Source organism: Nilaparvata lugens, chromosome X (genome assembly GCF_014356525.2).
Source record: "Nilaparvata lugens isolate BPH chromosome X, ASM1435652v1, whole genome shotgun sequence".
Lineage (NCBI taxonomy): Eukaryota > Metazoa > Arthropoda > Insecta > Hemiptera > Delphacidae > Nilaparvata > Nilaparvata lugens.
Window position 1 is genome coordinate 91882690 of NC_052518.1, and position 10642 is coordinate 91893331.

The 10642-nt window shown below is 35.4% G+C and overlaps 1 protein-coding gene across 2 annotated transcripts in view; it reads left to right on the forward strand.

Annotated features, from left to right (window-relative positions):
• The window catches only part of LOC111045250 (glucose dehydrogenase [FAD, quinone]), a 107412-nt gene extending 97298 nt beyond the window's left edge, over positions 1–10114 (forward strand). For both annotated transcript variants that reach the window (XM_039442688.1, XM_022330611.2), the window contains 2 exons: positions 4436–4837; positions 9100–10114. In XM_039442688.1, the coding sequence (XP_039298622.1) occupies positions 4436–4837; positions 9100–9459 (762 nt within the window). In that variant the 3' untranslated portion in view covers positions 9460–10114. The remainder of the gene's footprint in view (positions 1–4435; positions 4838–9099) is intronic.
• The last annotated feature ends 528 nt before the right edge of the window (positions 10115–10642 follow it).

Consider the following 10642-nt stretch of genomic DNA (forward strand, 5'->3'; position numbering starts at 1 on the left):
TTAGAGATCTATTGTTGAATATTGGTTGAGCATTGACATGGGTTGACAGTTATTGTTTCCCATTCCACCAGTGTTGAAGGAGGGGTATTGTTCTCTCTTGACCATTCCATGCCCCTATCCAGATAGGTTTTACCCAGCTGATTAGTACCTGCTAATTGTATCCAATATTTACAGACGTGTGCTAGTGAGTTTGTCAATGTTGGATTTGGAGAGCGATTTGCACTGGAACTGTTGCTTGATTAGACTCCATTTTTGTCGCTGGTTTTCGCCTGCTTTTGTTTACACGGAGTGTTGGGGTAGAATAGTGAGATTGGGTTTGTGATTCCATTGTGCGAAAACCGAGATAACGCCGGGTGAGGCCGGCACGTGCGGCTTATCTGTCGCTTGGCTCTCAATCAGCTGTTCTGTTAGCACGGGTTTCGTTGCCAGGGCGACCGCTGACGCTAAATCGAGAGCATCTGGTCAGTTAGCTGTCAGTCTTTCGTGCCGCCAAACTTTGAATTCGGAAGTAAGCGTTTGTCGGCTGTTTGTCTTTCTTTCATACTGCGTTTCAATACTTTTAATCCCGTCGAATTTCAATCCGGAAAGTTCTTTACTAGTTTGTTTTTTTCTCTCTGGCCTTCTGAGATGTTATTAGTATTATCATCCTTCCAATCCCAGTTACCTTGTTTGTAACCTGTATTTCTCAGGAGCTTCCTTATCTCGACCTGCCACGAAAGCAGGTCATTTAAGCGGGCACTAACGATACTCATTTGTATGAGCCATATCAACTGACTCTTTTACAAGGGATGGATGCTCTACTCGGCCTCGATATCATTACCAACATCGTTGTGTTGGTGTTCCGTGCCGTTATGATGCCCCTACTCGGAATGATGACATACAGCATTTCAACTCCTGCATCTCTCGTATGGTGCACAACTATGATGGCGTAGCTAAGCTCCACTACTTGGATATCAACGTCTTCCTCCAGAGAGCTCATCTCACGAGACACGGCCTTCATCTCAATAGACAAGGGAGAAGACTTCTCTCAAAACAATTGACAATATTCATTAAGCAGAATGTGATGAATGGTGTTGTAAACTATTATTCTCCAGTTGCCGTTGTAAAACAGGTTCCCTCAAAAGTGCAGGTATTTAAAAACTGTGATGTGCCGGTATCTCCTCTGATTCAACTCATTGAATCCTTCCCTGTTACACCCCCTCCGTCAAATTCTCCCGTACCCTGCAGTCCTGAGCCTATTGGATCAATACCTACTGCGCTGAATCCAATAGATCCTCCTTTGCCAGTGAGCTCAGCTGATACATTGATAAAGAAGACCCATTCAAGTGTTCTGGATTGTTCTCTCCTGACAAATTGTAATCGGGATACTGCATTGTCGATTAATGATTACGAAGCAGATATCAGTAGGTTTTTAGTCTAGATTCCCCACCCTCACCAACTATGGGCAATGCGAAAGTGACACAGAATAATAAAATTGTTAACTTAGCTTACTCTTCTACTCCCATTGTGGGTGGTAATCCGAAATTTACCGTACCTAAACAAAACAAGTTTAATACATTTCAGAACGGAAAAATTGCAGTCATGCATCAAAATGTCCAGCATTTGCCATCACGGTTAGATCTGTTGAGAATTAATTTGGAAGAGACAAGACCGGATATTCTAGCTATGTCTGAACATAAGATGTCAGAAGGTGAATCAGCATTGTTGAATATACCCAATTATAAGATTATTCCTAAATATTGTAGATGTAATAATGTAGGGGGTGGAGTCATGATTCGTGTGAATAAAGAGAGAGATTTAAAAAGTAAAAGCGTAAATCTACCAGCAATAAACTTAATCGCTAAGGAAAAAGAATTTGAGTGCTGTGTTTCAGAATTTTCTATTGATAATAATTTCTCCTTTGTTTTGGCATGCTTGTATAGGACGCCACAGCACTGCTTTTTAGATCCTTTCTTAGATAAGTTGGAAATTTTACTAGAAATATTATGCAGGAAGTTTAAAAATGTTGTAATGGTAGGTAATTTAAATATCAATGTTTTGGAAAAAAATACTACTTATCATAAGTTGAATAACGTGCTGAAAATGTTCAATATAAGATTAAGATTGAATGTTTAATAAGATTGATTTTGCCACAAGAATTATTGAAACCTCTGAAACTACAATAGACAATAATTGTATAACCAATATCGATGATAATAATGTAAAGGTGACTGGTATTATTACTCACATTTCTGATCATGACGCTAAGCTATTTGAAATTAGGAATATCAACAGACCAAAAAATAAAAAATTAAGAAAACTTAGCCGTAAGTTTGATGATTGCAATTTGAAAATTCTTATAAGAGATTTACAGGAACGTAATTGGATAGAGGTTTACCAATAGGTAGTGAATGAGAAATATTATGATACTATGCGGTGGATAGGGGCGATAAGGTAATTGGGTACTTTTCTGGATTTGACACGTGCATTTGACAGTGTCGATCATGATGCTTTATTAGAGTCACTCAAGGGCATGGGAGTGCTGGGGAAAAAGCTGTCCTGGTTCTCATCCTACTTGAAGGGAAGAGAACAGTATGTGGAATTGGAGAGGATTGATGTAACCCCTTCAATTAACTATAAAATGAAGTATCGCTCTGAGCTCAAAAGTCTCCATTACGGCGTCCCGCAAGGTTCCATATTAGGCCCTTTACTGTTTCTATGTTACATTAAGGGGTTACCTGAGGTGATCCGAGGACAGGCATCTTTTTGTCTCTATGCGGACGATGCCAACATTATTTTTACGGGTAATACAGTACAGGATGTGGAGAAATCATCAGCACAGGGTCTAATAGCAATCAATAAATTTCTAAACAGCCGAAATCTCCTCCTAAATCCCAATAAGTCAGTTGTAGTCCCTTTCTCAACTAGGCAGTGCAGAGGTGTTTCAAGTCCAAACATTATATTAGATGATAACATTTTAGAGCATTTAACTAGCACAAAATTCCTAGGTTTGGTGATTGATGACCATTTGTCTTGGAACAAGCATGTCAATCATGTGCTGAAGAAAATATCACCAGGCCTGTTTACTCTTAGGCGTATGACCAATGTGTGTGGGCTGAATGCTCTGAAAGCGATTTACTACGCATTGGTTCATTCCAATATAGCTTACGGCCTGTGTATCTATGGCTGCACATCGAAAAAAAAACTTGGACAAAATATTAGTTCAGCAGAAAAGAGCACTGAGAATTATCATGAACATTAAAAGGAGGGACTCGATGAAACAAATTTTTCAGCTAGGCATATTGACAGTCTATGGGCAATATGTTTTTGATGTCATAATGTACTTTAAAAAATTCACTGATTTGGAAAAGAGAAGTAGTATTTCACATAGATATAATACTAGATCCGGAAGAATCGTACAGAGACATAATTTAGAATTTTTCAAAATGACAACTTCCATGGGAGATAAATATTTTAACATGCTGCCCCGAAATTTAAAGTCCATTGAGGAGTTGACAATTTCTAGAGCCAAGCTGAAAAAATATCTGATAGGATTGTCCTTATATTCATTAGAAGAATTTTTACATATTTGATGGTGATGAATTTCTTATTGACTGTTTTGTGTGTTTTTTTATTTTATTATATATGACGTTATTCAATGTATCTGTACATTTGTTGAAAAAAAATATTTGAATTGAATTGAATATTATGATATACCATCTCATGTCAACAAATCAGATTATTTTGATCGAATCTATTAAAATTTCTAGATTTCTCGCGAGATACGGTAAGCTGATTGATTATACAGCTGATCTCCCACACATGCACACGCATCTTTTGTTATCGACATACAGAAGATGAAATTATCATCTGTTTTCCAAGGATGAATTATCCTTTTCATGTCCTCCAGCGAGTTTTCCCAGGGATGAGACCTAGTGCAATCGAATTTTTATATCATAAACCTACTATGTTCCAAATTTCATGAAAATCGTTAGAGCCGTTTTTGAGATCCATTGGACATAAATAACCATAAATAAATATAAATAACCAGCAAATATAAAAATATATACAGATATACAGAAATTGCTCCCTTAATATAATAGGATTATAGTTTTAGAGGTGTACAAAACAAATCAATCCAATATTACATATATATCAATTATATTCATGCACTGAATTCTATATTTATTAATAGCTGGAATTTGGATGTATTAAATATAAAATAAGATACACTGAGATGATATTTATACTCACACAATCGAAAACTGCTTAATGTTTCGTATCTCCTTCCGATAAGCAAGATATGATATATGTGCTATATTTTGTCTCTTTTCTGTTTAAGACTACATGATGTGATAAAATAATTCAAAAAGGGTACTGAGATTTCTATTTATATTGTGTATTTCTATTATTTATACTGTATTTCTATTTATTTGTGCTATATTTTATATTACAGGCGGTGCCAGTAACCATGGAATACATAATGAATGAGAAAGGTCCAATGACAACATTGGGAGGTGTGGAAGGAGTTGGATTTGTCAGTACAAAGTTCGCGAATCGATCAATCGACTGGCCTGACATCCAATTCCACATGGCACCGGCATCTATCAATTCAGATGCTGGCGCTAGAGTTCGAAAAATTCTAGGTATCACTGATCGCATCTACGATCGTGTATTTCGACCAATCACCAACAGAGATACATGGACTATAATGCCCTTGCTGTTGAGACCTTATTCACGAGGATATGTCAGACTGCGATCGAAGAACCCTTTCCATTACCCGGTTATAAATCCGAATTATTTCGAGGATCCCAGGGATGTGGCGACTCTTGTTGAAGGGATCAAGATCGGATTGAGGGTAAGATTATTTTGACTATTTTACTTGGACTGTATCAATTTCTACCGACTGAATTTGGTGACCTTTGCTACTTAGCGGTCAATGATTTGGATCCCATTTAAGGTGAAATTGTGTCTGAAATCCAAACAGACATACACCAACTCCTCCTTGCGGTCAAATGGGAGTGGATCATGGCTCCTACACACACACGTAAATTTTGTACGTCGTGACGTTATCACTGCTTGTCACGAGTGGGGGTATGAATAGAATATAATATAATATAATGACTTGTTTATTTTTTTTTGACGTGCCGAAGTTTGGACAATAATGTCCTCTCTACCACTTAGCAAACAATACAATACAAAATATTCAGAGATAACAAAAGAATGAACCAAGAAATGACAATAAAATGTAATAAATATGAGAGATCAATATTGAATAATAAAATTCTTTAAAAAATAAAATATTATCGAATAATAATGGTCAAGGGAGAACAATGCACCTTCTTCAACGCCGGTCGAATGGAATACAAAACTGTTAACCCATGTCAATAGTCAACAATGCCTCAACTCAATGCACAACTCTTTTTCAATAAAAAAGATAGAAATCTTAAATTTTTGCTGCTAGTTTTCAAGTCTTTCTACTTCATGTCTTATTATTCAATTAGATTTACTTTTGGGAGCTTATTGATAGATTAAGAAAACATCAAAGGGCTTTGACTTCCCTTTTTATTTTCATTCTGAATAAGATTCATCCTTCAAGTGGAGGAAAAAATCTATGATATTATAAAGGTAGGGATTGGCTGATATAAATATAGGGATTGACATGTACGGTATAGGAAATACATGATTGACGCATTATCACTTATGAACTAATGAACTGATTAACTTGCAATTTTACGTAAATATTCTAAATTGACCGAGGATGGATATAGGATTATTCTCATTGTTATTAATCAATTAATTTCGATTTAATAATTATTTAGAGATTCATTAAATTTGTGATTTATTCCATTATTTGCTTCATTTGAATCTAAGTTGGAATTAAATTTTTAATCAATTCATTTTCATTCCACTTCATTTTCAATCTTAATTGGAATTACAGAATATCACTTACTAGCAGGAACCCGTGCTTTGCAAGGAACTATTTTCAAACTTGATAATCTGAAAACATGACGTAATGAAATTTTTAAGAATTCAAAATAGGCCTATAATCATCCTTGGTTAATTAAGAATCTAGCCTATATGCAAAATTTCAAGTTAATTAGTCCAGTAGTTCAGACGTGATGATGCGTCAAACATAATTTTCCTATCCCGTACGTGTATAAGCCAATTCTTTATTTTATTATAGATATGGTTAACGACTGCAAGAGATAGGAGTGTGGAACAGAATAGTTGTGAAACTATGATAGCGCCAGAAGTGTCTCAAACACAACATGAACTTTTTGAAAGTGATTTGAAAAAAGTTAAAACAACAAAACTGAAAGTTGTCAACCTTATCATTCTACCTCCATTCAGAGAGGCTTTTGTTTGAGACGAATGAAATCTTCTATCTTCTATATATATATAAAAATGAATTTCTGTTTGTGTGTTTGTTCCCTATGACTTGAAAAATACCTGACATAAGGGCATGAAACTATGAGAATATGTTGTGTGAATATTGGGGATGGTTTCTGACCAGAAATTTTAATAGGGTGGCTAATAATGATTATTTATTAATCTATTTTACAGACCTATGTTTTCGAAATTGTTGGCCTAGCGGCTACCGAAGAACGGAAAGATGATCATGTAGTGTCAAGTGTAGTTGATTGGTACCAGCTGTAGATAATGGTTCCTTAGAAGACCTATACAAATTATTATCACTCCCCTATCATTGAGTAACCGGAAAATGTTGGAAAAAATTATTCACCTCATGGAAGAGGGGTGTTTATATTGCATTTATTAATGGCAGAATAATTTACAATTTTTTGAATTTAGCTTAGCTTATATTTCATCCTAAAATGGAAGATGGAAAGAATAATATGTAATTCCTGGTGATTCATCGTACATCGCATATTTCCTGGACCATCTATTGACAATCAACAACTATGAAAACATTGAATTCATCTTTGAAACATTGATTTATCCTATCTATTTTTTTTCAATTCAACACTTTACTGTTAGATATTACTACCAATTGATTGAGAAGAATATGTTTTTGGAATAATGAATGCTGCATGACTAAGCACATAGGAAGTCCATATTTAGATGTAAATGAAAATATTGATTGTCAGATAAATTTCATGATTCACCAAATAAAGTGAAGTGTGACATGAGATACATTGACTTTTTGGTGGTACGAAGTTCGCCTGGTAAGCTAGTTCTAAATAAAGCTTTATTATTAATAGTCAACGCTGAAAAAAGACAGGCTCAATCACCAGGAATAGTATAAATTCTATGAAGGACCAGTAAGCCATTAATTTTAATCACTTACATTATGGACACTGGATATATTATGGACAATCAATACGTATGAAATTTATTAGCTACAAAGTAAATAACTTTGATTGAAGTGACCCCGACTACTACAATATGAATAACCATTTAGATCAAATATAAGAAATTACTCACATCTCTCATCCACTCGTACTTTTAGTTCTCAAAATATTAACACAAAAATATGAGTTATATTGAATGAACTCACGGCTAGTACCTACTCAAGTTTGTCTTTCTCTGGCCGTGCTACAAATAAATGTAGGTTTATGTTAGACATCTTGTTTTTGTGATCTTGTTGTCTATTAAGAAATTTGTCAATGTGATTTTTGTTTGCAATAGAATTTGAATTTGGAAAAAGAATTATCAACAAACTCCTAAACAAATCTCTGTGCTCTGTTCTTATCGGAATGTATGAGACTCCATATACAGCTGATGGAAGGCGCAAACAGAACTGGCCAAGCATACAACAATGGAACAAACACGTGGCAAGCTCGCGCTTTCGATTCATGGAAAATTAAATTCGATCAGCTGATTGATAAAATTATTTTAAGCTTTCCAATGATTACAATATATGTTAGAATATTATGTGTCAATTATCACAGTTCCATATGGCATTCACCTTACCATGTTCATAACCTTACTAAATAGGATCCTTTTTCATCCTTTGAAACCCTTAGAGGCAAAATATCTCAAAACTCGTTCTTAGTGCACGTCTAGCATGCTTGAAGAAAATTTGTGCAGAGTTTTAAGTCTGTAGGCCAATTAGTTTGAGCTGTAGTGTGATTTTACATGAAAATTTTCAAAAAATGCCCTCTCCTGGACCCCTCTCTGCTCCAGTTCGGAATTTTTCTGCATAGATCTAATTTTTTTTCGTAGCTGAACAAAAAAGTTCCTCATTACTTTGCTGTGCAATGAGCGGTTGAAAAGTACAAAATTTTTTGGGGGGCCAGCTCCCTCAGGGGGGCAAATTTCTGAAAATCCTTTCTTAGTGGATGTTTTGAGGCTATCATAAACAATTGTGCAAAATTTCAAGTTTGTAGGCTCAGTAGTTTGGGCTGTGGTGTGATTTCAGTCTGTATGGGCTTAGCCTTTCATAGATATAGAGTTGTATTCAATTATTAATTTACCTTCCTCCAGTATCTAAAACCCAAGAGGAGATGTTTTTTAGACCAATCCACATGATAAAAAGCAATCCAAGCAAATTACCCACATATTAGTCTTGTATTGATGTGGGCCGCACAAGACAAATAACTTTAGAGTTCATGAGAGCATTTTTACTACTAGCAAAAATGTTATCCAAAGCAATTTAATCATGACAGTCATATAACCAAAATCATTCACCAATCTCGGTCAAGACATTTGAAGATTGTCAAACTGAGTACATTTCACACGCGTGCACTGGAATTATCAATAGTAACTATTGTCTTAAAGTAGCATAGCCAGGATTTTGAAATGGGGGGGTTGTCCAAAAACTTTGGGCCCCCTATAGTCTTTATCAAGAGGAATTGGTTCATGGTAATTCATGAGAAGGGGTTGTAACCTGGACCCCCCCCCCTATTCGCTACGCCACTGTTGACATAGAAATTAAGCACGCGTTGTGAACTGTCCCCGATTTGACCACGTTCAAATGTCTTGATCGACCTTGGTGAAATTGGGCATCAGAGCTATCCCATTTCTGGATGATACCTTAGAGAAAATATAGCATAGTGAAATTTGAACATTAACACCCTATACCATGACGTTTCTTCTTTTGGATTGAGTTCTTCCAAGTTCCGTGGTATATTTTTCTCAATCACATTTTGTTCGCAGGTGAGTCAAGGATCGGTGTTCAAGCAGTTCAACTCTCGACTCCATCGAATCCCATTACCAGGGTGCCATAAATACCCATTCGCATCAGACATCTACTGGGAGTGCTGTGCCCGACATCTGTCAATGACCATCTACCACCCGGTCGGAACCTGTAAGATGGGACCGGAGGGTGACCCCACTGCCGTAGTCGACCCCAGACTACGTGTTGTTCACATTGGAAATCTCAGGGTGGCTGATGCTTCGATTATGCCAACAATTGTCAGTGGGAATACCAATGCTCCCACTATTATGATTGGAGAAAAGGCTGCCGATCTAATCAAAGAAGACTGGTTGAGCGGGAGTAACTACGGCAACTACTGATAAACACATTTTTGCTTCATAAAATGACTTGAAGACATTCTAATATGTTTCTAAATATAATCGTATTGTTCATATTCCTGTACAGTACGTTAGCATATTATAATTAATAAATGTTTGTTCAAATAATGTTATTACAATAAACCACATGGTACATTGAAGAACGCTCTGCTACATAACTTTACATCGTTACATTTGTGTGTGTTTATAGTTTCTTGTATAATTGTAATTTGCTAATATGTAGGCGATTCTGATGTTTTAGGATAGAATGTATGTCATTACTTGCTCAAGAATGAATGCTCTGTATATGAAGAATATTCTCAGATCATGTACAATAAATGACTAATTCTAATACTAATTCTGCTGTTCCAAGTTTGAATTGTATGACTATCTACTTTTACTGATTAAACATAGACATAGTGGTTCTCTTTGTCAAAAGTCTCAAAGACATTAGCATATTCAGCGAAGAAAATGGTTTGATATTTTTTTCAGTAAATATAATCAAATCACAATAAATATAGATCTACTGAGCTCTATTTAGAGGTGATTCTCGATATTTTAAAATTTGTGGATAATACATTCAGATTTTTATGCGTGTATGATGTTGAATGTATATGCAATAAACGATTGTACTAATAAAATGATCACATGTAAACTATTTTTTAGATCAATTTCTCATTCTAAAGCCTAATCTGATTATTTGAGTAAAATATTTTCCACCAATTTTCGATATGTATTAAAAACTCTTTCTTACTCGACAATGAAGCTAGATTCCCAGTTCCCACCCAACAGTGATAATAATAATTATAATCCTCACGAGTTTTAGTTGTACCGTTCTCATCCAGCCTAGCCGAGTGAGTATGAATAATCCCATTAGAACTCATGGAAATTATATTTTCACTGTTCACTGTTACTGTTGTGTGAGAATCCAGCTCAAGCTAGTACAATATTATTGACATGCTACCAGCTTACAATTAATTATTGACACACTATCGCCACGCAGGATAACTCTATTGGTAGGCCTACTAAGTACTACTATACCTACGCTGAAGAAATATCAATTTTCATATCGTGACACATCTGTATTTTGAAAAAATCATTTATCACTTTCATCATCTATGTATTTCTTTGCCTCCATAAAAACCTTTCCTTATCGTAACATGTGAATAAATTATCAGCAAAAAAT